The 27,795-nt window shown below is 38.7% G+C and overlaps 2 protein-coding genes across 4 annotated transcripts in view; one reads left to right on the top strand and one right to left on the bottom strand.

Annotated features, from left to right (window-relative positions):
- Window positions 1-26,844, bottom strand: part of LOC145984287 (RNA/RNP complex-1-interacting phosphatase homolog) — a 280,792-nt gene extending 253,948 nt beyond the window's left edge. The window contains exon 1 of the mRNA XM_083117930.1: window positions 26,725-26,844. Within this exon, the coding sequence (XP_082974056.1) occupies window positions 26,725-26,750 (26 nt within the window). The 5' untranslated portion in view covers window positions 26,751-26,844. The remainder of the gene's footprint in view (window positions 1-26,724) is intronic.
- Window positions 26,845-27,171: 327 nt separating this feature from the next.
- LOC145997517 (uncharacterized) overlaps window positions 27,172-27,795 on the top strand; it is a 147,679-nt gene continuing 147,055 nt past the window's right edge. Inside the window, exon 1 of one of the 3 annotated variants that reach the window (XM_083134620.1) lies at window positions 27,172-27,281. The gene's annotated coding sequence lies outside the window, so the exon portion shown is untranslated. Of the gene's footprint in view, window positions 27,282-27,344; window positions 27,398-27,795 lie in introns of those variants that run through there. The other 2 variants (XM_083134621.1, XM_083134622.1) reach the window with 2 other exon arrangements.

Here is a 27,795-nt window from a genome sequence, read left to right as displayed (position 1 = left end):
ACAAGATTCAGTCCAGGGTGTACTACGTGGAAGGGAGGTTGACATTTGGATATCTTCATAAAGGGTCATCCCTTACACCCTCCCCCGCAAATGAGGGGGAACCTCGTGAGACTCCAATCAAGCACATCATTCTCGTGAATTTTGACTACCTAAGCAGTGGCGCCAACTTACATTGGCCTGTGGGGCTGCAGCCCAGCCAATAATTTGCCTGCTACATTTCATTTTAGACTTGAAGTCACCGCGCTTAAGAAAACAAACTGTTTCATCATTATACACCTAACGAATTCCCACAACTTAATTGCTGACTGAGTGCTTTCTAAAATTCATAATTTGTTACATCCCCAATGTAATACTTTTCAGTGTCCTATGTTATTTTTACTACCCTTGGTCACATCGTTGTTTGGAAAGTAAGAATGAAAGGGCTTATAACCAGAATGAAGATCGACAGGCACTAAAGCTCTCAAAATAGGCAAAAAAGCACCGAAAAATACAAAATAGGCTCTACAATTCACGAAATCGACAGACCTTTAATAATCTTCCCAGATTAGGTACTCAAAAAGCAGTTATCTTCGAAATAGGCAAAATAGAAATGGCCTGAAATGGTTTAAAGCGTACTTTTTCTAGTCAAGGAACAAAACAGGCATTTTAGGGCAAATTCTCCCTACTTATGACATATATATTATTGGATAAAATTAAAAAACGAATCTCAGCGTTCAGCCCACCCAATGTTTCTCAAGTTAGCACACATGTATCTAAGGTTCGGTGCGTAATTTTTAATTCATCCCCCGAACAAGTTTCTGGCACTTAACATGAAGTTGAAAAAGTTTTATTTCAGTAAATCTCCCAAAATAATAAATCCAAAATTCTTGCCTTTTTCTTGACATTTCTTTCCTTCTTCTTCACCTTTCTTTTCTTTTTCTTAACATTTATTTAATCTGTGGATTTATACTACTGTGGTGTAGTTGCAAAATTAAGAAAATACATATCTTTATTCAATGAAAACCCCCCACCACAAGGCCCGTTAAGATGAAAACTTTAACAAGAGATTTAGACTTAATTTAGTTATTAATGTATGTAAATACTAGGTCATTCAAATATGACCGGGACTGATTTTTTTTTTTACCAAATCCTTTATTGTCAAATACTTATTTGCACATGTCACCCTTCAAAGTACTCCCCTCGAGAATCTATACATTATTTCCAACGTTCTGGAAACATCGTAGTGCCCTTTTCATAAAAGTGTTTCGGTTGACTGCGTATCCACTCCCGAACACTGCCGATGACGGCGTCGTTATCCGCAACCGTATGCCTTCTAAGTCTGATTTAAGCCTTCCAAACAGATAGAAATCACTTGGGGGCCAAATCGGGACTGTATGGCGAGTGTAGTAGAAGGTCCCATTTCAATTTGCTGAGGGTTGTTTTGGCTGTATGAGGCCGTGCAATGTCTTGAAGGAAGGCTAATCGCTTTCCACATCTCTTCCGCTTGGATCGAATCTTTTGCTTCATTTCTGTTGTCAAGAGTTCTGAGTAATAAGCTGCAGTGACTGTTCTGGCATCTGTAAGAAAGTCTACAAGGATGACCCCCTGACAGTCCCAAAAGTACGTTGCCATCACTTTTCCTACCGAACGGGTCCTCCGCGTTTTCTTGGGTCTGGGTGACGGATGGACGGATGTTCGTGGCCGACGATTATGCGGTTCATTCTCCACGCGCGCTTTTCCCCCTCTGAAGTACTTACACCACTCAAAGAGACGGGTTCGTGAAAGACAATCTTCCCCATACTGTTGTTTCAGTCTCTGCAAAATTTCAGATGGCTGGACGTTTTCTCTCCGCGGCACTTTCTGTTCGCTCATCACTCTAGCAACATTCAGACACGACTGAGCAGGTTCTAACCTGCGCGGGAGGGAGGATGGGGGTTGTGGCTTTATTCACCCAAGGACGCACAACTGCTGCGCATGGCCGGTTGTTTGAAAAAAAAAAAAAAATGAGTCCCGGTCATATTTGAATGACCTAGTATTAATGCTTTAGGCTTCATCCTGGGTGGGGAAAAGCAACATTAATTCATTTAATATTTTTACAAAATTTCACGCATACAAGAATGTAATTCTTTAGAAACAAAGTGAACAAATCTTAACAATAAATCAATACAATTCTAGATTTCCAAATATTCAATCTTATCAAATCCAACAATGTAAGTTCACTATACTGTAAAACATAGTAAAAATTCTTGACCACAAACATAATTTCTTGACTTTCTAGTGACTTTCTAGACCTAGCTGTTGATTTCTTGACATTTTTGACTGGTATACCAAAAAAGCACACCCTGCAAAAGCAAAAGCATGTAACCATGTAGAAAATGCCAGCACACTGTGTGGCATGTTGCAACTGAAAACACATTAAAATTGCATTTAATATGAACCGCCATACGCACACGAGTTATCAAGATCCCTTCTCTCATTGCCTGCATAATCCTTTCCCAAACTACATATGATATACGACCGCAGCAGAACAAATAGGAAAGAGAAACTCCTGTTAATGCTGAATCGTAATTCACTGCAATGTTTTGACACCGGTGACATTAATGGTTTTTCTTCCACGTGGCATCTTCATGCAAAAGGTTAATGGCTATGGACACCTAGCATAAAAACTATCTACACATTTATTCGTCTCCACGAGCGTAAAATTACGATTATTTTGTATTCGTAATATTATTTCTAAAAAGCTTGTGAAACCAAACCATTGTTTTTATCATTATGGGCGTGTTAGCAAAGTGGCTATTTGCACCCCTCACAGTACGACTTTCCACGCGAAAGGCTCTACAGGTACATCTTGTGCAACAAAGCAATGTATGTACGCGTATTTTTCAATTTTACTCGTTTATGATTTGACTTGTTATTTAGCGTCGATTTTCTTCTACTTTTACGATGAGAATGACAGGTTATGAAAATGATGACGGGATACTCACGAAGAACACCTATGACCAAGCCGGGATTCGAAACCGGGGCCCATACTTTACTCATTTATTCAGAATCAACTTCATACAAAGAACCAAAACTCAAACATACATCTCATTACTAAAATCTCCCTAACCATGATAAAAGGCCGCAAGGGAGAACTCAATACAAACAGGATGTTGATCCATACGGCAAAGCCTCGTTAGCTTGCATGAATGCAGTTTCCAGGATTTACTACGCAAGGCAGAGGTTGACACTTCGGCGCCTTCCGAAAAGGTCACCTCTTATACCCAGTGAAGGCAACGAAAAAATAAGTATTGTACAGTCTGTCAGCGACACACGAGAGACCCGGATTCGATTCCCGGAGTGAGTAGTCTTAGGTGGGAATCTTCGGAATTCCGTGCGTAAGAGGCTCTGGACTTAACCCGGCCTCTAATTACCTAGGGGTAAAGGTGACCGGAGAGTGGTGCTTACCACATCGTCTCCTCTATGGCAGAGATTGAGAATCTGTGAATCCCTCCTCCATGAGACGATGCATTACACTGAGGAGGGGGGGAGGGTACAGTCTGTCACAAGATAAAGGCCCAAGTTTTACATATCCGCTTGGCCAAATTTCTAAAATTGCTATAAACGAGAACGCAGTTCTTGCTGATTTTGCTAGCGTTCGTACAAAATTGCGTCCATTCTATTCACATTACGATACTTTCAGAGTATTGACGTTCATTTCTTTTCAGCTTTTATTATTGAAAAATCTTCATAGTACTTGCAGCATTATAGTCGCATTTCAAATTACATTTGCATCCTCTCTACGTAGACGTACTATGTATATATCGAAGATATCAGTTCATGACAGCGTACAGTTGTAGTTCCGCGTGTGCCACTAAGATGTCAGCACTAAAACCAAGGTTCGGCTGCCATCTGTTGAATATCGAGCGAACTACTAGAGCGGACGACTGCTTGGTTGAAAAATTCTCGAATATTTTGTCACTTCCTCCGGAGGACTCTAAAAAAATAAGGGGGGGGAGGAGTGAAGGTCTGATAAATTTAGAGGAGCACCCATTATCTCGTAGGATCCGAGTACAATTTACTCCATCCCTAAAACGATACTATTGGAAGAAAAAATAACATACTTGATATAGTCCATATTAGTAATTCCCAACCGGGGTACCGAGATATCTTCTTATGGGTGCCGCGAGATATTTTATGGATAAACGAAACGAAAAAAGAAAAAAACATATTATTAGGAAGTAGGCAAAATAAATATTAAGTCGAATTAATTAATCTCATGCGGAAAGATATGAATGCATTGATCTCTGCTGCGCTGAATGCACACTCACAGTTAAGTTCACCAAAGTACCTGTTTCTTATTTGTTTCTTTTTGGCTTGGACTGGTAGAGGCCTAACCTAGTGAAGAAAACAATGGGCATACTTTGGTCCTCTTCAACTTAATTTTTGTGCGAGTCTTGTCTGCTATAGCGACAATAAAATGCAAAGCAAGAAATACAACCTTAGTGACAATGAAGTTCGACCAGTCACAAATATAGGAGTGCGTTGTGAAAGAAGGAGAACACATGCATATGCTGAACATATTTTATTCAGCAGGCTACATGGAACAAAGGAAAACATAAATTTCCGCTCCAACGCAGCAATGTATGGTGTCCACACAAAATAAAACATTTTCGTCCATCTACACGTGACATTGAAGTTCGACCACTGTTAGAGGGGATCCTGTTTACCATGGTGTGACGCTGCCCCGTCGCCGAATAACTGTGGCAATGCATCGGGGCATGCTGCGGACGAGTCTTTCAAGGTAATCCACATCGATGCGGTGTCATTCCTCCTGCAGGCAGGCGATAAGAGCAGCAATTGTCGTGGTCCCTTCTGTTGCACACGTCGCTTAAGAACACGCCACACATTCTCAATGGGCGAGAAGTCGGGACTCGATGGTGGCCATGGCAGAGTTCGTACGTGATGGCGAGTCAACCATTCTCTTGTCAGCCGCGCTGTATGAGGCCTGGCATTGTCGTGTTGAAAGATGAGACGCCGCCTGTGGAACAGGTGCCTTCGCACTGTGGGAAGATGCCGCTCCAGTATGCGTGTATAGGCGTGTGCATTCACAATGCCCTCACGGACGTGTAGTGGGCCAACCCCAGATGCCGTCATGCATCCCCATACCATCACTGACGCAGGTTTCTGTACCCGACGTGCATAACATTTTGCTTCATTCTGTTCCTCCTTCCGACAAATGACTGTTTTCCGTATTTTCCCGTACACAACATTGAAAATGGATTCGTCCGTCCACAAAACCCTGTTCCACTGCCGAAATGTCCATCCCCGGTACATTCGTGCCCACCGTAGTCGATTGCCTTTGTTCAACATGGAAAGGAAGGGTTTACGTTTCGCCTTGTACACTCGGTAACCGCATCGCTGTAGGTAACGGCGAATGGTTCTGGTTGACACTTCAATGTGAAAGCGTTCTCGAGTCCACAGTCGTAATTCGGCCACAGAAACATGATCCTTGGTCTGGATATAGCGCCTAAATATCCGTAGGTCACGCACGCTCAGCAGGCGTTTTCGACCGGGGGCCTTACCTGGCTCTCTACTACCCGTATTTTGGTGGTGTTTGATGATGCAGTGGACGGTTGACTTGGGTAAGTTCAGTTGGCGCCCTATTTCCCGTTCACTGAGTCCATCCCATTGCAACTCCACCACTCTTCTCTTCACGGTGTTGTCAATAGGTATGCCCCTGGCCATGGTGATGATACACTGCGGTTCCTCGGTGCACAGCACGCGCTTATATACGGCGGACTCCCTTATCGTGTCCGTGACGTCATGCTTCCGTCGAATGCGCCACTATCTGGAATTTTTCGTATGAGTCTGGTGCCTGGTCGAAGTTCAATGTCACGCGTATAGTTCCCCGTTTTCGTTCTTTACGTGACCAAGGGTGCAACATGCTGGGATCACGATTCTTGCCTGCTCACATGCCTCCTCTTACACACATGCGTCACTTCTGCGGGTCACCCATTCCACCGCCTATGCCTCTGTGCATTTAATCACGTATTCCTTTCTGGTCGAACTTCATTGTCACCAAGGTTGTAAAATGCATAACCTTGAGAATAATGTGCGTGTTAACTATAAGGCCTGATATGAAACATTTCTGCTCTAAGCATCTATTGCAAGTCTCACATTAATAAAACTCTTTTAAGTGATTTCGATTACAGTAAACGGTATTCTATTCTGACGTTTGTTCCTTATATTATCTTTCAATAAATTAATAACATTAGTACTGGAGTAGGTATTCATTTGACAATAAATTTAACTTACTCCAGATAATATACTGCTGGACAAAAAAAACCGGACACTGGCATTTTTTGTGATAACACAATGGGTCGATAAAAGCTCTGGTACAAGGGCTAACTAAATGTTGCAGAAACTGAATTAAGTACGAATGCATAAACAAAGTCCGAGCCTATGAATGGTGCATATGGTACTACATGATCTGCCGAACATTCTGTAATATACCTGCGAGCTGTTATTGCAATTCAGATGTCAAATATTAAAGTGTCCGGTTTTCATTGTCCAGCAGTATATATTGCACTTCGATTCAAGATTAAAAATTCAAGAAAAAATTCTAAGTTATTAACCTCATTCCCAAGGGTGCTGCGAATGTAAAAGGGTTGGGAATTCCTGGTCTATATGAACGGTCATTCACACACACACATCTCCTCGGTTGCTTCAAAAGACTACAGAAAGTGAAAAAATAAGACCCATAACGACAGTTCACGCGAAAAACCAATCACAAGAAATTATGAAGAAGAAAAAAAAAATATATCACTCCGAACCATTGCAGAAAAAAATGGGAACATTTTCTGAAGAAGAATGGCTAAACATTATTAGCAAGTCTTTATGTGACTTCAAACCTACAAAAGAAGTGTATAATTTCAAATATCACTTCAACCTTCAATATGTATTTATTCGAGGTTGTTTAAATCATGATTTAATCATTTTCAGATTAAAGAAATTATTTATACATTCATGTACAAAAATAATTTGTATAGCTCGACCACAAGGAAAAAAACCTTCCCTCAAAAGCGTTCGCGCATCTTCCCTGCCGTTATCGGTGCTCGGGTTAGTGTTGCCAGGTCAGACTTGAAAAAATCGTGAGATTGTTCCTTGGGAAACCAGAAGATCTGCTACAAAATCCGATGATCTAATAGTAGCGGATGAACGACCTTCTCGGGGGCGGCATAGGCGTGCGCACTGGGGGGGCAAGAGGATGTCTGCAGATTTTTTCCAGCGAGGGGGAAACAATGTATTTTTATCAGGCGGGTAAACGAGGCATATTACCCCGTATAATGTTGCCCTCTCAGAAAACACCACTTGAGTTTGAAATTATCACGTTCCTACATCCCTATTATAATAATGGATGTAAATTACTGTAATCAACTCAATTTTCGGGTGGGATAAAATACAACCATCTAAAAATAGTAATGTACATGGACGTCCGCAGGATTTTTTCCAGGCAGGGGCAAGGAAGGTATTTTTTTCCAGCGGGGGGCAAAGAAGGCACATTTTCTCCAATAATAGTGTTGTTCCCTCAAAAAACATTGCTTAAATTTCAATGTATCATATTCATGCAATAATTAACACACATTATTGCAGCTGAAATGAAATTATATGTGAAAAATATATAATTTTTTGTTGACTTTCATTTTCCAGGGGGGGGTCACGCCCCCCTTCCCGACGCTCATGGTAATGTAGTAATAGTAATAAAATAATAATAATGTCCTAGCACATCGTTTGGCATAATTTCACAGTTCAAACAGCACTTTTCATGGCTGAGTGGTGTTCCACTCTCCCCTCCATGTTCAAGTAAGGTGACCAGGAAACTTGTTTTTGAGCAGGCCGTCGGAGGTGCCATAGCAATAGTTTATTATGGAATCCTACCGAGAAATCAATAGGTCTGGCAACACTGACGTTGGCCGCTCTGAAGGCTCCTTCCTCCTGTCTTTTTCCCCCACCCGCCAGCGCGATGGGGTCTGCGCAGGTTTCTTTCCTTGTGGTCCCACTATAGACTCAGAATGGCATTTGCTAAAGGTATATTAATTTCGATATCATTCAATAATGTTTATTAGGACCTTAGCATTGGCATAGTATAGTTTTCTGTGGCCCATGGAAAGTAAAATATTGGGGACCCTTTAGTGAAAAAAAAATATTCACAATACTATGTATATAAGGAAACATTAGATGCTGACCTAGGGAAAATTTATTGTATAATATATATATATATATATATATATATATATATATATATATATATATATATACTAAAATCATAACGTTTCCACCCTCTAACAGTTTTCTTCACTAACAACTTCTGTGTATGGGACCGGCCACCCACCATCGTGAGGAAATTGGGGAGCTGCGAATGAGTGGTGTAACTTAGTGATAGAAACCTACAGCAATAACTGGGGGTTCGTCGTGCTGTCCCATGTCACCCAGTAACTCGTTGGATGATCTCCCACGATCGGTAGGCCCTGGCCCTCACGGGCTGTTGTTGCACCATAGGTTATTATGAAGTAAGTCTTGAAGCTTTCCTAGAGACAAATGATGAATAGATTCTCTCGGGCTATCGACCAGTTGAGTCGTGGAAAACATTCCAAGCTTTCGAGAATCTTTTCATCATAGATCAGTAGTGTACGCAGGATTTCATCAAGGGGTTATTTCTAAAAATTTCTCCAAATACCATTGTTTTATTATACTTTAATTATAACTCATAATTAATTAATAATACTTATAATTAATTAGTTGAATTACTACTAACACCACTACTAATATGATGTAGTAGAGATCTACATAAATATAGTATTTATGAAAGCAATAGAACGAAATTACTTTCTAGTCATTCCACTTTTAACAAATTCTAGGGAGCATTTTTTTTGTTTTTTGTTACGAAATAATTGGAGGGGAGACATTTTAAGTGTGAAGAAAATCCATAAAAACAAGAAATATATTAAAATAAATTGAAATAATCAAAGTATGGAACTCATCCAAGAAGCTGCAGTGGTCTGGTCGGTAGGGCGTCTTGACAACCACGCGGAAGATCCAGGTTCGATTCCCGGGATTAGTTGGATTTTTTCCGGTTCTGTCCCCAATCATTCACATCTGGATTGTCTCGCTGTTCTTACCAACGAAGAATTTTTAAATAGTTAAGGTTATTGTCATTTGAATTCAGAAATTCAAACGTACCGTGCCGCGTTAAACAAAGGGAAGGCGCGCTGGTGACTGTGTATTCTTGTCCGCCTAGCCTTTGTCTATACATTAGCCGCTTACAACGAACCAAGAACTTTCTTTAGTCAGGGTGGCTACAAACAAGCAGAAATAAAATTCCCTGACTTTTCCAGGTTTTCCAGGACAAAATTTACATTTTTCCCTGACAATTACAAACTAAACTAAATCGATGTTTTTGCAAATAGAAATAATAAACTCGCACAGATCCACGTTATGGTTTTGTTAAGTACCAATATTATCTTCTATGAAATTGACTTAATTTCTCTATTCTCTATGATTTGAATTCAAACTGCAAAATAGTGAATTTGGAAAATTATTACAATGTACAAGCTAGGAAAGGATTACGGAATTTTGTCATACGCTGTAAGTTTAAAATAAAATACTTGATTATTTTTAAAGTTACGACTAAGTGAGATAAGAGTGAAGATTGAATGATTAAGAAATGCAATTTGTAATTTATCAGTCTCCTTATGCATTCTCGGTATTATATGTTGATATTTCCACTGAGGTTTGGAATCCTTTGCTTGCAAGAACCATGAGTGCGGATTCATTTTTCAATGCATAAAGCTACTTCTCTCTTCTCTGTGAAGCACACAACTTAACTCTTGCATATAAGTGAAACAATTGAATCGAACAAAATAAAGTGTCATATTTCCTTACATTATCAATGGGATTTCTGCTTCAGTACAGTATATCCAAGTGAAGTACTGTGAAACAGACAACATGCAGTTATACCATTAAGGCTGATGAAATTGCATTGTATAGGTACCTGATTTAGCTAACCAACACATTAAAACAGGAATACTCTAATTATAATAATAATAGCTTCTGAAAGTTCATATACGAGGTGAATCCTGAAAAAAGCTCCAATGGTGCCTATACGCAACACTAGTGGTTGGAGAGCGACACACACACATGCAGGCAGGAAGAAGTGTCATGTAACTGTAATCTGGTACAGTTGCAATGCAGCCGTTTTAGGACAGTTCTAGGTTAAAGATTGCAGCTCCCATACAGTCTCCCACCCACTGCGATGTAGCCTACATTGCAAGCTCAGAATTTGGCACAGAGCCACCAGCAATCGTGTGAGGTGTGCAGACCGGACGTCGTGAGTGATAGTATGGTCAGACGATGGTGCAGACAATTCACGGAAGGCCAATCGAATGTGCACAACCCTATACAGCGGAGTACACACGGGCCTTTTGCATCACTTCAGGTGAGAGATCTTGAACCACTTCCTGTACAGCCCTGGCCTTGAATGTACCGACTTTCATCTCTTTGTTTAACTGAAGAGGTTTCTGGCAGGGCAAGGATTTGACAGCTACACTGCGGTAGAGATAGTTCCAGTCTTTGCTGTTAGACACATATACTATGGGCATACAAAATTTAGTGCCATGCTATGACAAATGCCAGAACAATGGTGGTGATTATGCCAAAAATTAGGTTAGGACTCACTGTTACTAATGCAACAAATTACAACTGATATTCTTGTTTCATTTATGCCTAATCGGTAGGGAGCTTGATATTTTGTTATTTTTTTTAAATTGGTTTATTTTTTTTATTTTTTACTATACGGTGTTATTTTTCCCAAAATTCACATTTTCATTTTAGCGCATTTTGTGGCAAATATCTGAAATTATACCTTCATGGTGTTTTTAAACTACTGTTTCAAATTGTAAGTCACATGGCTTATGCCTCTTCGTGAGAGTTTGATATCTTGAAAGTTATTTTGGGAAAGTTATTTTCCATACCCCTTTTTTAATTTTAAGGTAAGAATTTTAGATAATGGAATTTTCCCCATATATACTGAAGGGTGCATAATGACCATTAGTGGCGACGCACCCAAAAAATTAAAATCAATCAATCTCACGTGACAGATACCGATATATTATGGCACCAAAAATTGGCATTATCTTTTTTGACTTGTTAGTGTTACGTTTCCCAAAATTCGCGTTTTTGTTTTAGAACATTTATCTACCAAATATACCGAAACGTAATACTCCAATGTGCTTTTAAACTATTATTTTAAATTGTAGGTCACATGGTCTACGTATTTTAATGACAGTTTGATATGTTGGAACAGATTTTTGAGGAAGTAAAAGTAAAGTGCTCCCCTGCACTTTTCCATGAAGGTCTATAGGGGTGTGTAGTTAGGGCCCCACACTTTCTTGATCACGGCTGAAGGTAGTGGTGATGTGATCAGCACCATGCTCCTGGCTACCTTTATCCCTCAAAGTTTCCTCAAGGTACCAGCTTCATATGATGCTGGGTGGGCGCCGGAGCAGTTTGAATACGTGTTAAACATCCCGGTTCTCCCCCGCAGGAGATCGACCCCGGGTCTCTCGCATAGTAGTCAGATGCCCTAATGACAGCTCCATTATTACTCGCTCGACAAATGCCGATGGTGCGCACTTAGCTTGGTAATTCAAAACATATCTCGTGCGACAAATACGAATATGTGGCTCCCGTGTGACGGTAGATACGCACCCGATCTCGTGTTAAAACCCTGCCAGTTTGCTCTGTGATGCAAATGGTTTTGATAGAAGTTGAAAAAATCGTGGGAAATACATGATTTAATGTGGCTGTCGGAATTATTCCATGTACGTATAACTCTATAGTTTACTCGAGTAAAATGTTGGAAAACTTGCATGTTCTATGTACACAAACATGGCCTAGAAAAGACAAGAATGTTGGATTTCATGGAATTTTTCGTTGTTTTAGGACATTTCTTTAAAAAAAATCCCTAAAAACGCCAACAATTTGCATTTTATGCCAAATTCGCATTATTTCAATATAACTTTGCAGCAATTACCATTTTTCACGGTTTTGGCGTTTGCGAAAAATTCAATGTCCCTACTAATTGGAAATTACTTTCTGGACACCCCTCGTATAAATCAGTAGATGGAAAGTGAAAATTTAGCAGGGCTGGTCTTTGCTTTTATGATTGAATGATTTGAGTAAATATGATATCAAAATATTTACGTATTTATTATTAGTATTTTATTTCATAATATTGGACATTAACCTTACTCAGTGAGAGATTAACGACCATCTCTCACGAGTTTAAACAGACAGGACAGAGAGTGGCGTTAATTTCATTGCAATACTAGTGTTGCAGTAAATTTGAGGTTGGGAGCATGCACTTACCAATTTTTATAACGTTCACCAATGCAGATTTATGTTTCACTTTTTCGTGATAGCATTCAATATATTCATTTGGTTGGATTCTTCTTGATATCTAAGAATAGTGCAATGTCATTGTAAACGTATGTTAACTTGTGCAGAACCAGTAATACGTCAGGATGATGAAAGAAAACCTTCGTAAGCACTGCTACATTAAATAAGGTGAAGTGAGCCAGAAGAGTAACAAAATTCGAGCAGCAAGTTACCTATTTTCTTTATGCATGCGATTTTTGTTGGATGTTGCAGTCCTGCAATTTCTATCGCATGTTGTAGTGAGGTCGGGTATCAATGGAACCTATTTGTTTTCATGTTCCTTCAGTTTGCCCAACAAAATGCCTTACTACGACGTCCGACAACCATCGGACGGCGCCACCCGCTCCCATCCCCTCCATCAGTTGACAAGTCCCCTTACTACTCCCATACGGACAAGAAAAAATGATAATTCAATGCATTTTCCACGTAATATTTAGAGGCTTAACCTTTACTCACCCGATGGTACCATATGGTATCATCAGAGTAAGGTCCTACTCGCCCGATGATACTTGGACCTTCATACTCTTATGTTTGGGTGGAGCAGGTCTGGAGCAAGCCTGGAAAATTCATATTGATGACCAACCTCCCCCCCTTTTTCCCTCCTCTACGCAACATATCCATGCCACATTTCCGAACAGAATTTCATATTTTGGCTCATTATTCAACTTGTATGGCACCCAGGAACATGAAACATGTTTCAATCTCTTTGGAAACGTACATTCTTTGAAGAGAATACTAAGGTTTGCGCCTTCTCCCCAAAATAACGGGAGAAGAGGGGGTAAACTCCAGATTTTTGTTTTTTTCCTTGAAATTCGGTGGTCGCGCCCCCAAACCCCCCTTTCTCAGTTCGGCATTCTGAAAAAACTGAAAAACAAAACTTATCCGAAGTAGATTGCTCCCAGAGTTATAACAATTTTCTGAGCAATATGCATATTATCTACTTTTCGTAAAAAACAGTTTCACATTTTGGCTCATTATTCAACTTGTATGGCACCCAAAAACATGAAACATGTTTCATTCTCTTTGGAAACGTCCATTCTTTGAAGACAATACTAAGGTTTGCGCCTTCTCCCCCAAAATAGCGAGAGAAGAGGGGGGCAAATTCCAGATTTTTTTTCATTTAAATTCGGGGGTTGCCCCCCCACCAAGCCCCTCTTCGTCTGTCCGGCGTTCTGAATTGTACACGGTTGCATGCTCTGATGTTCTAGCTGCAAAACGAAACTTATCTGAAGTAGATTGCTCCCATAGTGCCAGAGTTATAACAATTTTCCTCCAAAAATGCAAATTACTATTTTTCGTAAAAAAATATCACATTTTGGCTTATTATTCAACTTGTATGGTACCCAAAAACATGAAAGTTCTCTTGAGAAATGTTCATTCTTTGAAAAGAATACTAAAGTTGGCGCCCTCTCCCCAAAATAGCGGGGGAAGAAGGGGCAAACTCCAGATTTTTATGTTTTTTCCATTGAAATTCGGGGGTTGTGCCCCCGAATCCCCCTTCATCGGTCAGGCGTTCTGAATTGTACACGGTTGCATGCTATGATGTTTTAGCTGCAAAAAAACTTATCCGAAGTAGATTGCTCCAATAGTTCCTGAGTTATAACAATTTTCCTCAAAAACTGCAAATTACCTATTTTTCGTAAAAAAACCCAACATATTTTGGCTTATTATTCAACTTGTATGGCACCCAAGAACATGAAACATTTTTCATTCTCTTGAGAAATATCCACTCTTTGAAGAGAATACTAAAGCTCGCGGCTGCCCTCCAAAATAGTGGGAGAAGAGAGGGCAAACTCAAGATTATTATGTTTCTTTCCGATGAAATTCGGGGGTCGCGCCCCCAAACCCCCTTCCTCGGTTCGGCAATCTGAATTGTACACGGTTGCATGCTATGATGTTTTATCTGAAAAACAAAAGTTATCCGAAGTAGATTGCTCCCATAGTGCCCGAATTATAACAATTTTCCTCCAAAGTGTGTTCGAATTTAAAATACCCGCCGAGAAGCCAGGGCGAGAGAAATTTCTCTCTCTCTCCTCCTGCCATCACTGGTTACTGGCGCCGTGGTTGTGTTGCGCATAAAAGGGGCCTAAAAGTTGAGGCCGAAACTTACGAACGAGATTTCCTGTTCCCCTGCAGAGTTCCATAACGATATCTTTAAATAAATAAATAATAATTTTAAAAAAGTCAATGAAGACGAAATTCCCTGACATTTCCCTGACTTTTTTTGACACCTCAAATTCCCTGACTTTTCCCGGTTTTCCAGGTTTTCCAGGTCTGTCGCCACCCTGTTAGTTAATGCTCATTGTTCAAGCAAAAATATACCCTACATGTTCATTGAACATTCTTGCAGCTGAGATACAAAACAACTTTTTTTTCTCTTTTAAATCATAGTTATCCTCATATTTTCCTTTCAAGGCATTCGCTCTGAAAGACGCGTGCGCTTGGAATGCTGTGCTCTTCTCCGTGCTGTATGGGAATAATAAATCAAATTATAATAATAATTATTAGTAGTAGTAGTACTAGTAGTAGTAGTATTGTCGCAGATCTTTGTGATAAATTGGCCATTTTAATTTTTTTCCACAGCCTATTTCATAACATTTCAAAAGCTCAAGGGGGGAGTTAAACCCCGCAACCCCCCTTGCGTACGCCACTGTCATAGGTTATTATGTTTATTATTCTGATTTAATAATACACGTGATACATAAAATACAGCCATCAAAAACATATACTGTACTCGTTATTTTTTAAAAGGCAATAAAGATTTCCATAACGGAAAAAAAATAATAAAATGAAAATTCAGGTGTCAGGTAAAAATTTTCAGGCACCATGGTAACCAGGTGGCCTGTAGTTGTCTACCCCTGTATATAATGGTAGTAGCTTCTGGAAACTAAATCCGGATGATATGAATCTGATAAACAACTGGAAGAGGAAAGTAGAAATATTTATTTTAAACAACTGAGTGTTGCAGCCACGATTCTTTCTTGGAGGAAGGAGGCGGCTTCATGGAGTCAAATATGTAGTGCATAGTGTTTTTTGTTCGAACGCCAATTCATGCACAAATAGGCTAATCTGGACTGGACCTACAGTTTAAAGTGCAATCTGAATCACCATGTCTCTCCACCAGATATCAAACTCTTGGATCCCTTAATTACAAGGTAGTGATGTTACCACTATGCCATTGGGGAGTACATTAAGCTCGTAATCATTTAATGGTGTTTATCAGCCTCTAAGAAAGAAAATCTAATATTTAAATTGTAAACACACTTAAATTTATCTTCATTTAAAATTCAATATTTTTTATAGGCAACAATAGCAAACATTTTGTGTAGAATAATATACAAAACACTAATCAGATTAAACCGTATAACAGCTGATATTTTGCAAACTATAATTAAAAAAATTACCAAAATTCAGCTACAAATACTATAAAAAATATTTTAAGTTACAATTATAGAGTACATCCAGAATGTTTTATTTTCACAGGAAGAAAAGTTACTGAAATTAATATAGTTTCATTAAGACGCTAAACAAACATTGTCATGAAGGCAGGCAAATAACCAGGGGGAGGGTTAAGGGGACTGAATCGCCCTCCGAAATCTTATAAATATTTAATTTAAATAGCGTATAGTGGTAATTAATTTTACTTCCTTTGAAGAATTAACCATCTTTTATAATAATTTGTTATATACTGAGAAATTCATTTTCAGGGCTTCTACCTCCCACTTTTTTGCCTTTAGATGGATATTTCTTTCATACATATAATCAGATTTCAGTCACAGCCAATTTATTTGAATTATAAAGTAGTTGCAGGAACATGGTAACTTCAGACTGAATGGGTGTTTTTTGAGCAAGCAACGTCATTATGGGGAGTGCATTGGCGCACCCCAAATCCCTTGCTTGACCTTCCCTTGAAAAAAAATCTTGAGGACGTCAATGGTGTAAACGACAGCAAAAAGTCATTAAAACGAGTAGGGTGAGTGCACCAGTACATAAACCATCTCCAGTGAATGACCATTCCCAAATACTACAAAGCAAAATAAGGCTTTTAACAATCTGAGACATTACGAAATGGCCTTGCATTCATCTACAATCCATATTCTCTTACATAGGTTGTGATTGGATTGTCCAGGTCACAAGGTAGGGAGAACGAGATGTTGGATATGAGCACACTTGTGTGAGTTCAGCAGACGAGACAAGAACCTGTCATTGCTAATGCATAATACAAGGATTAATACATCATAATCATGTATACAAGAAACATTCAAGTTGTGTAAAATTTATGCTTAAGGAATGGCTACATCATCAAATCAGAATAATAGGCTATTCAAAACTCACATATTCTCTGTTGTGCATGACATTGCAAGAGAGCAGGGGGGGAGGTCACACACTAGATACCAATTTGACATCATCTCTAGCAAATGACCACTGCAGTCAGAAAAGAAACGAAGTTCCAGCTAAAATTGTTAAGGCCTTCCAATCATTTGCAACGCTGATATATGGACCAACTAAGACTAGCATTTACAATAACATCAAAGAAATGGAAAGATAATTATGAATTAAAACGACGAGGGAGAAAACGGCAAGTGTAAGTGGATGGTAAGAAGAAATCAAAATACATCCATGCGAAGAAGAAAATAGAAGATAGTGAGACCAATACAGATTCAGATCAGATGTTATTGGCATTGGAATCTGAAGGAGATTTACACGAGTTGTCATTATCTGTTGTGCAAAACAAGAGTGAATGCAGTGAAAATTGCATTATGTGAATGTTGGTGATTATGTTATAGTGTGTTATGATGGTGAATATTTTCCAGGAATAATCATTCATAAATTTGGGCATGAATCTGAAATAAAAGTTATGCATAACTGTGAACCTGACAAATGGAACTGGCTTAACAAAGCTGATCCGTCATTGTGACATCAAGGAGCACATGCAAGTTCCACAAATATTCTGTCTGAATCGTTTTTATGGTATTTACTATACAGTACCTGAAATACTAAAATGTACAAAAAACAGGTAACTTTTTCAAATTTGTTATTTTCAAGAAATATTATTATTATTAAAAATGGTTTTGGTCATTCACTGGTACCAGGGACGTCGGAACGGGGGGGCAGGGGAGCGTCATGCCCCCACACATCATCGAGAATGGCAATATGGTATTTTTGCCCCCCCCCCCCTAGTTGTGCCATAAAAAATTGTACTATTTTTTTCTGCTCATTTTTGGTACTGAATAAAATTTGAGAAAATATTTTTGCATTCGTCAAATGAACATGGGCTGAAGTTTCTGCTAAAACAAGAAAAGTACTTGACTGACAGATCCCCAAGCAGATTTGGAATGGCAGTTTCGTCTTTTCAAAGCAAGTGCAAACGTGAATTGTCCCTCCTAGGAATTCCCTGTTCCTGTTCCCAGTTCCAGCAGGTTTTCTACAGATGCCCTTGCTCGTAACAATGCTCCAGGGGTGGGGTGGGGGGAAGAGGTCGGTGCACTCAGATAGGAACGGTCTGCAGTTCCGAAATAGATCCAAGCAGACATATTTCCACGAAACAGGTGTTGTGGAGGAACCAAATATCCTATGAAGAATTCCTGTCCTCACTCTCTCTGTATCCCTCCTGCTGTTCATGTCCACAACCTTCTTGTCCGGAAAGCTTTGTCCAGATGGGCGTTTCGGAAGATGATTAAGATTTCCCTCACTTTGTCTTGAACTTTTCAGTTGAAGTTTGCTGATGGTGAGTAGTCAGTTATCGGGTTCATCGAAAAATTGTGAATAACAATGAGTCCGTCGACCACCGCGTCGTATCATTATTAACATATCAAATGTGCTGAAAATGTGGTTGCAGGAGAAGAGTGAAGGAACAACCAACACAAAAGACGTATTTTTGGAGGTAAGCAGTAGAATAAAATTATTCTTGATCATTTACATAACATGAAGCAATTATGGAATGGTCAAGCCGCCAAAACTAAAAGCTTAACAACAAGGTGTTCTATTTCCAATGAAGCACATACATGATTCCTTCATTCATGACCATCATCATATCCTTTAGCCATTGCGCAAAATACTCTTTCTAAGAGTATTATACTCTTTTCAATTTGCAAAAATCCCCAAATATACTCTTTTCCTTGCTATTTAATTTCATTCATTATTTTACGCGTAAAAATGCCTTAAAATCCACAGAACGGAAAACGTCAAGATGACAACAAACTGAGGTATTTACTCCTTGACTCAAGAATTTTCTATGAACAATTTCATATTCCATCAACAAGCAAAACATACAGGGTGGGGCAGAGCAACTTGCTTATTTGAATTTGGCGCCCTGAAGCGACGGTTGCCCCGATGAGGGTGGGGTTAGGCACATTCGAAAGGGCGGGGCGTAAAGTTGTAGCTCCGCTTGGTTTAGTTAGCAGCATAAAGTGGACGAAGGTGGAGCGCGAGTTCGCTGTCGAGGCATACTTTTCTAACGGTCGCTCAATCATCGCCATGCAACGTGCATTCCGTACCCATTTCAATATTGCGCCCCGTGGTCGTGTTCCTGACCGGCAGTCGATTGTTTCATGGGTAAACAACTTCAGGGAAACTGATGATGTGAAGAAAAACAAACCTGGGCTTCCACGAACAGCAAGGTAACCCCAAAACATTGACATGGTAAGGCATTCTGTTCTGCGAACCCCTCAGCGCTCTGCCCGGAGTTTTTCCTGCCAACACTCAACGAGATATATGTGGGAGATGTACGGTTCCAGCAGGACGGTGCCACGGCACACACAGCACGTGTGTCAATGACTGTTTTGCGTCAACACTTCACACGATGCCTCATCTCCTTGAGGAGCGATCTGCGCTGGCCAGCACGGTCGCCTGATTTGAACCCCTGAGGCTATTTTTTATGGGGCTATCTAAAATCACATGTTTACACCGATCGTCCTAGGACCCTGGCTCACCTGAAGAACATTCGTCAAGCTGTCGCCAACATACCCGTCGATATGCTGGAGAGTTGAACGAAACTTCCGAGTTCGATTAACGCAGTGTATTGAGAGAATAATAGACGCCATCTGCCTGATATCATCTTTAAAACTGTGTAAACATAAAATTTAATTGTTGTACTTGATGCTGTTCAAGGAATTAAATATATATCTGCATTACTTTTTTGTAATTGAATTTCTAATAAGTAGAGCCCGGAAGTTCAGGCATTTGTTTTCGTTAAAATAGGCAGGCAAAAAGGCATTTATAATGTGGAAAATAGGCACTAAAAATGAAAAAAAGGCAAAATAAACCGGAAAAAGGCACATTTGGAAGTCGCTTACTTTTATCTATAATTTCTGGCAAAATGTTAAAATCTACATTGGGAAGAGCATTTCAATTTTCACCAAATTCATGCACGTAACCATGTAACTTACCACTTAATGGCACACTAAATTTCGGCATGATGACAACTACACGATCCTTTCCCTCCAAAGTGCAGAACTAAACTAAAGATAGAGAACTTGATTTTGGAATCCATGCAAAGGTCCTTGGGCATTAGTGCTGTTTCTTGTCAATAACGTCCTGACACGGATGCTGGACGAGTTGATGTAATTGTGCAGATGTTCTGCAATAGGTTTTCAGCAGTCAATCATGCACAAGGAAATGTTAACCGAAAGGCAATATCCTAACTCAGCATGAAATACTTTTTTCTCACACTTTTCTCCTTCAGCAATGTTGAAGCATGCGTGAGTTCAATATTACTTAAATAAGGCAAAAATTATTCACATAATAAATAAATGCCAACAACGTTTTTTGGGTGAAAAATAATTTATATACACACTTTTTTTTTTAAATAAAATGGTCCAATTTCATTGAAAAAGGCAAAAAAAAGGCATTATAATTAAAAATAGGCAGTGGGGTCCCAAATAGGCAAAATGAAAAAGCTTCTAAAACATTCGAAACAACATAAAAAACGTATATCCGGAAAAAAAAATTTCAATATATCCAGTAGATAAAAAGAGGCATTTTGCCAAACTTCCGGGGTCTACTAATAAGCAAGTTGATCTGCCCCACCCTGTATTTCAAATTCATTGGAATTTAATGATAATGATTAGGGCTGAGCCGATACCACTTTGAACCGATACCGATACTCTTACCGATTCCCACCGATACAGATACTTGAAAATTGCAATAATTAAAATTTGTTGAAAATATTGATCAATATTGGTGTGTAAATATTCTCCTCCAATTATATGCATCAATATACAAAGAAATTTGCTTTACAATATTCAAGAATTGCATCAGAATATTAAACTAGATAGTGTAGTCACAAAATATAGTTTTTCGTGCAAAATTAGTGTAAAATAAAAAGGAAGTTTTAATTTTGCATAATTTCCAGGATAATTAGACTGTCAAGAACTTGCGCGGGATTTTTGCGGACCCCGAGAAAGACCAAAATGCCGGAAATTATCGGCTGGTATCGGTAGCTGAATTCCAACCGATACTTTCCGATACCGATACCACTTGTATCAGCCGATACCGATACATCGGCATCGGCTCAGCCCTAATAATATTTTTGAAACTTACTGTGCAATTTCAAAAGCCGTTGAAAAACATCTTGAAGATTGGGGGGAAAGAAAAGAATCAATGATAGGTGAGTGGAGGTCAGTGTGCAAAGATTTAGTGCAGGCTGGGTCAAATTTAAAAGTGATTGTGCCTCTTATAAAATTCTTGTTTACTCTGCCTAGTACAAATGTTGGTTGTGAAAGACTCTTAGTGTTATTAAAACTTACTGGCGAGAGGAAAAAAGTACACTCCTGGTGTCAACACTCGAACAAGTAATGAAAGTGAAATTCAATGTGGACATGACCTGTGAAGAGTTTGGACTGGCAATAAAGGAGGATTTAAACATACTCAAGAAAGCAAAATCATCCCAGAAGTATGAACGATGGTGTCATTCGTGAGTTAGTATTTGTAATTAGCTAATTACATTAGACCCATAAATAATTTGAATCTGTAGGGTGTAGGCCTATTTTATAGGGGCTATATTAGAAGCAATAACAAATAGCCAGCCACCCTTATTTTTGTTTTCTTTTTATGTTTTGTGCATGCGCACCTTCAACCTATAGACTACACTCTTTTTGATCAACAAATATCTGGTCACTCTACGCAAAAATCTGTTAGATGTTCAACAGTAATTGCCTCTGTTTGAACGTATACATTTAAAAATGAACGTAAATATTGATCGCACGGTAACACATCACACCACATTTCGTCTCAAGGTGGCTTTTCTTGAGGGGATGGGGTGCGGGGGCAGAGCCGACCTGGGGAGGGGCAACTCGGGGACACTTCCGAGGCCCAGCGCTTCAGGGTGCCCCATGCCAGATAAAAATAATTGATTGTGCACAGTTCATTATGGGTTTATCTGGTGGTTCCAATGAAGCAACTAATCGGACTTTTCATAACTACATTGATTCTTTTGACACACTTAACCCTTAGCTGGTGAGGTGGAGTGAGACAAACCCCGAACAAAAAAAGTCCTCACAAAGGAATGGTTGTGAACAATTTCAAAAAATAAAATAGTGAATGAAGTTGGTTTTAATTAACAAAACTGCATCACTTATTTACACAAAACATTACAGAAAATACACATAAATGTTATTTTCTTTCAAAATGCAAAATGAAAAGCAAAAAATGCACACCTTCTCATTTTTTAATTTTTTCAGCTCATAAAGAAGGAAAAATCCAAATTCTTACAAGATATTGATTATTAAGACATAGATAAAAAGAATAATAAAAATATTCTACAATCAGATTACACTGATGGATTTTTCATGGTTTATATTGCACAAATAATGTTACGTAAGTGGTAAGGTGGGGTTTAGTCCACCCCACTCTGTATGTGCCAACAATATTTCACCGGACTGTTTACACAGGTCAACACAACCTCATCCTCACACAGCTGCTAGAAAACTGACTGAAATGTACTCAGCATTCCAGATGTGATTAATATGTAAGTAAAGTCACTTCAAAATATTCGTGGGGTAGCTCAAACCCCACCTCACCAGCTACGGGTTCAAAATATCCCAAATTATAGAAATCACATTTTAAGCAAGTACTAAATAAAATTCGTGTTAAAACATTTCAATCAAAAATAGCCCATATTCACTATTAATTTAATTATAAAATCAGGACGTGGTAATATTAATTTACATGAAACAATGTAAATTCACCACAGCGCATCAAAATTAAATATAATGAACGTCTAACCATGAAAAGAAACAACAATTTAGTACCTCACAGATTTCTTGGTTTGTTCTGCCTGCTTATTGTTCTTATGTAATAGTAGGAAATTGCGATTGTATAGAACACTATACTTCAGACTAAGGAACAAAAAATCTTCTATTTTATTCAGACTTCTGAAAATATTTTGGTTACAGGCCCTGAGTATATTGTATGGCCCCCACCTAGGGCCAGTCAGGGGGGTGGGGTTAATACTTTCTTTGCCTGCCATTCCAAGAATCACTTCGCTATTTTAAATTCTGAAAACAAAAATTGTTCTAAGGAGCATAAATATTTTTAATGGCTTGTATGATATTTTAAGTTTTCTTTTTTTTTTTTTTTGCTATAATTTAGTTACGATTCCGAGAATAACTTAACATTACAAAATTACAAAAACTGGCTGTTCACCGATGATAGCGTAGTGGCTAATGCAGTTGTCTTATCATTAAAGGGACAGGGTTTGATTCCTAGGGAGAGGGCAAAATTTCAGTGATTCGGAACTATGCATCCCGCTCGAAATAGCATATAAAGTTGATTATAATTGACAACAGTAAGTGACATTCTTGAAAATTCATGACAGTTTTGAACAGTTATCCCTAACGTCACATATTTATAAAGTTAGATTAAACACAAGGATGATTGGAAATCAGTAACTTCCCAATACGAGTGAGGGGTGATAGGAGACGAACGAGACTATTTTGAGGGTGGAGATTCCAATTTTACGTAGCCCATATTCGTACATATAATATGCAAATTTCTCTTTTACAGAAAAAAGTTCACTACCAGGTCATTTGCTACTGGAGTTTTCACTGTCTATTAACTATTAAAGGTGCAACATCAGCACTAAGCTCACAGTAATGAGAAATGTAGAAAATATGATAGGATGGTTGGTTACTAGGTTAGAATCTGAGACCCCGAGATTTTTTGTTCCCCGTTGCACATATACTAGTGTTACAACATGAAATGTTTACGAGATACACTATCCCTTACATTGTTTTAATTAATTAGTTCACGGCCACCCAAACTACTGCCCGCGTTCCACATCTGGTTTGTCTTTGTTCATAATAAAAATTAATTAGTACATTACGAAATATATTTAGCGTAAGTATGGTGCAATATGCTGCAATCAATCGCAAAAAAAGTTTTGTTAGTCAGTGGATACCCCTATTTCTGGATATTTATACATAGTATGCATGTGTGATCCCCCGAAACATCAGGGGTGAGGGGACACTCAACCCTCTTCCCTCGCAAGAGCGTATCCAGGGGGTCCGGAAGCTGCAAAATTCCTTGATTTTTTGTGGATTCGGAAAAAAACATCCACCAATTTATTTTTTAAAAAAAAACTCTTTTGGTACAGTGAAGTTGATGTATTTTTTAATAGCAGAGGTGAAATACGAAAGAGAAATACATTGCATTATGTACCAGACATGAAAAAGAAAAACTACTGTCAATGTGTGAAACTCGATTTCTAGAAAAACATGATTCACTTCATGATTTTGTTAAATTTCTTCAACCTTGTCAGTCAGCAGAGCTGTCCAAGTGAACCATCCCAAGCAAGTGATCTTCTAGCCGCAGTTGAAAAGAGGACTTTCTTAATTGTACTCTTTATCTGAGAAAAGTTCAAGGGAGTACGATGCACAGTACTCGCAGAACTGCGTTGCCTTTGGTTCTACTGTACTTATCCAATCAAGGCTCTGGCACCTGGACCCGCAGCCAGTATAATCCTCTGTGGGATTATGTGTTGTTCTCACATGTGCTGAGTGTCTCCTTAGCTTCAGCTTTAAGCAATGGTACGGAGATTCTAAGAAAGTTTTATGGGTCTTAGTCTTGGTAGGGAGCTCACTCAGCTGCTTACAAAGGTAAGGTTTTTTTTAAAAAAAAAATTCAAAATATAGGTTTTTGAAAAATTAGATTTAAAAAAAAATGGGAAAGAGCTTGAAATGAAAAAAAAATTGAAAAGTAGTCACGTGAAATATCTAATTAAAGCTCATACCAAAAGCAACAATTTGGTTCTTATTCAAACTTTCTACGTCAATTCTAGCTTGATTTATGACTTTTTTTGTGATTGTATGTGTGCGGCAAATTGTGCTATTTTTCATACTTTAGAGGGCTCTAACTAGAAAAGTACAAGATAAAAAGGTAACGATTAGATATAGTGGAAACAGATTTCTTGAAATTTCCAGGAGAAAAGACGAGAAAGTACTTACGCAATTTAGTTCTTGCGGACTCTCTGAAGCTGGGAAAAATATTTTTCCGAATTGTGCAAGTTATTCGGCCTGTAAATAAGGTATTTTTCGACATTCATGTATCTCCGTTGCACGATAGCTCATGCCACCATTACCGTCGACTACGTGAATCAAATGTTCCGTGCGTTCGATTACATAACCCCCTGTCAGTGTAGCAATCACGCGGTAGTTTTACAAGACGACGTGTGAGCAGGATTTTTTTTTTCCAATTTAATTATCTCCTAACCTAACTGTGTCCACGGTGGCTCAGTCGGTAACGCATCTGACTACCATGCTAAAGGTCCCGGGTTCGATCCCCGGCCGGTTCAAATCCGGGAACTTTTCTAACGATGGAAGTGGCCCCGGTGCCCACCCACCGTCAAATAACAGGGGTACCTGGGAGAAACCTGGGGGGGGGGGGGGGTAAAGGTGGCCAAGGGCGTGATGCTGATCACATCACCCCCACTCACGACCGAATCAAGAAAGTGTGGGGCATTACCCCCACACCCCCTATATGCCTTCATGGCATGGTGCTATGCACAGGGGAGCACTTTACCTTTTTTACCTTTACCTAACTGAACCTAACCTTCCGTGAATGGTTTGTGGATTAATAATAATTTTTCGGTTAATAAGTGTTAGTGTAACAACCACGCGGTAGTTTTACAAGATGACGTGTGAGCGGTTTTTTTTTTCCATTTCAATTTCCTATGTTTGCCTAACCTAACTTAACCTTCCGTGAATGGTTTGTGGATCAATTTTTGCATAAAAAAGTTTTGTGAATAGTTTGTGCGGCATTTTTCGGTTCATAAGTTTAGAAACACTGCATAGCAGCTGACGATAGACAACGTGAGTCAAAATTTGGCCGCCAATTAGCAACGACCAATAAATATTTATAATGTTAAAAATAACGCTTTTTTCATTGAAAAAAAAGTAATCCCTAGTTCAAAAATGTTCAGCTGTGCATATGAGGTAAGTAGAAATGAATTTTATTTAAAAATAAACGATTTTAATGTGTTTCCCGTATATCTATCTAGTACCGATAAAAAACTGAAATTTTGCAGTTTTTCCTACCTTAGGTAGCACTTCATGACAATTAAGTACGAATAAAATTAGAGATCGGTCAGGTGTTTTTCATTGATTCACTTGACATGGAATGACCCAGGTGTAGAAGTGCTATTATTTAACAAATTATGAACTCAGAATGCAGTCTTTCAGAAATTGACTCCAACAATGTTGGGTAACATGAACAGTGGTGCATGAACCTATGCTCCCATCTGTTTGACATCCTACCATACAAGGAAAAACATTCTCAAGTAAAGATGCATTAAGTAATCGCTAAAACTCCGAAGTAATATGTGTTAACAGACATAGATATAAATCGGACCATGGAAGAATGCCTGTTCCATGATGAAATCGGAATTAAACAAACGGAACTTGGGCCGACAATTTTATTTTACTAAGAGTCCCCATATATTTTACTTGCGGAAGCTATAGAAAACTACGCTACGACATTGATGTGAGCAATTTGTTTACAAGAAAATTTCCAGCTGAAAGTAACTCTAACTTAAAAGTAACTTTAAGTTGCTTTTTAAGGAACCAGTAACTGTAACTAGGTTATTTTCTCTAATGAATGACTTTAACACAGTTTATTTTTTAAAAACAACTTTCGGAACACTTTGCGATTTAATTGTACTCAATTTGTCAACTTATCAAATGACACTAACAATTATTATTTGCATTTATTGAGACAATCTAGCATATTGAAAGATACACATATTATATAATATCCTATGCTATTTTAATTTACCTGTCTGGAATTTTCGATTTCGACATGGTACCGAATTTCACAATTATTTTCTATTTTACACTAACAAATCACTACTTAATATAGTCATGTAACACACGTTTATCTGGTGGCGATTGTAGAGCTCTCTGTGGACAATATTCAGCGATAAAACAAATGAGTAATAAGCTACTACCCAGCTGGTAATTTGATTTAACTGCTCACACGTATTTGAAACTCAAGCTCCACCCTCCGATGCATTCATATTTAAAAAGAAACACTTCTGAGCCTGACCTACTATATTTGCTCACATATTATAGTAAAGGTGAAAATATTACATCTACCCGTAATCTTGCACGTATCTGCTTATATGAATGTGATCGGTAGACTACACTTGTTATGATATTGTCTCTAATCTACGTGACGTCACATATCTAAGGGGATGTTTTGTGTCGCAATTTGGTGTAAGTAGGGATACTCCGCGACGGGTGAATGCTTACGAAGCAAACCTGGACCAAATTCGGATCACAAGTATATAATAACTTTCCTTTCCTGATAAGCACTAAATGAGTTAGCATCAAGTAAGTGCGAACTATTCTGTAAGAAAAGTTATCCACATATTTATTGAATCTGTGGTTATCCATATTACCATATAGCTTTATAATAATTTATTGCAGTCCCTTGGAATAGTGCAAGAGTAAATTAAGCATGATAAGACGAAATATTAGATTATTGTACAGTACTTTCATACAGGTTAAATGGGAACTTGATAATGGTCATCTCGCCTCCCCCTTCTCTCCACAAAAAAAATGCCGAATAGAGGAACACATGCGCTCCAAGGCACCCTACGGAATCCTGGGTACCAATTTCATAGTTCTGAGACACATTAAAATCGGATATTTTGTGTTTCGCATGGTTCGTACTTACCAATTGTGGGTAGCATAATTTCAAATCTGGGCACGAAAGTATGTATTTTCCGGTGAACGAGGTTGCAACACTGCATAAATCGACAAATCCCTCGCACAACGCGCCTTGAACCAGTACGCTATCGCCTGCCATAATGTGTTACAGAATTGAAATAACAAGTAACAGTAA

The sequence above is a fragment of the Lepisma saccharinum genome, chromosome 1 (assembly GCF_977018435.1).
Source record: "Lepisma saccharinum chromosome 1, izLepSacc3.1, whole genome shotgun sequence".
Taxonomy (NCBI): domain Eukaryota; kingdom Metazoa; phylum Arthropoda; class Insecta; order Zygentoma; family Lepismatidae; genus Lepisma; species Lepisma saccharinum.
Note: the sequence above shows the minus strand (reverse complement) of the source record. Positions and strands in the feature narration are given on the sequence as shown.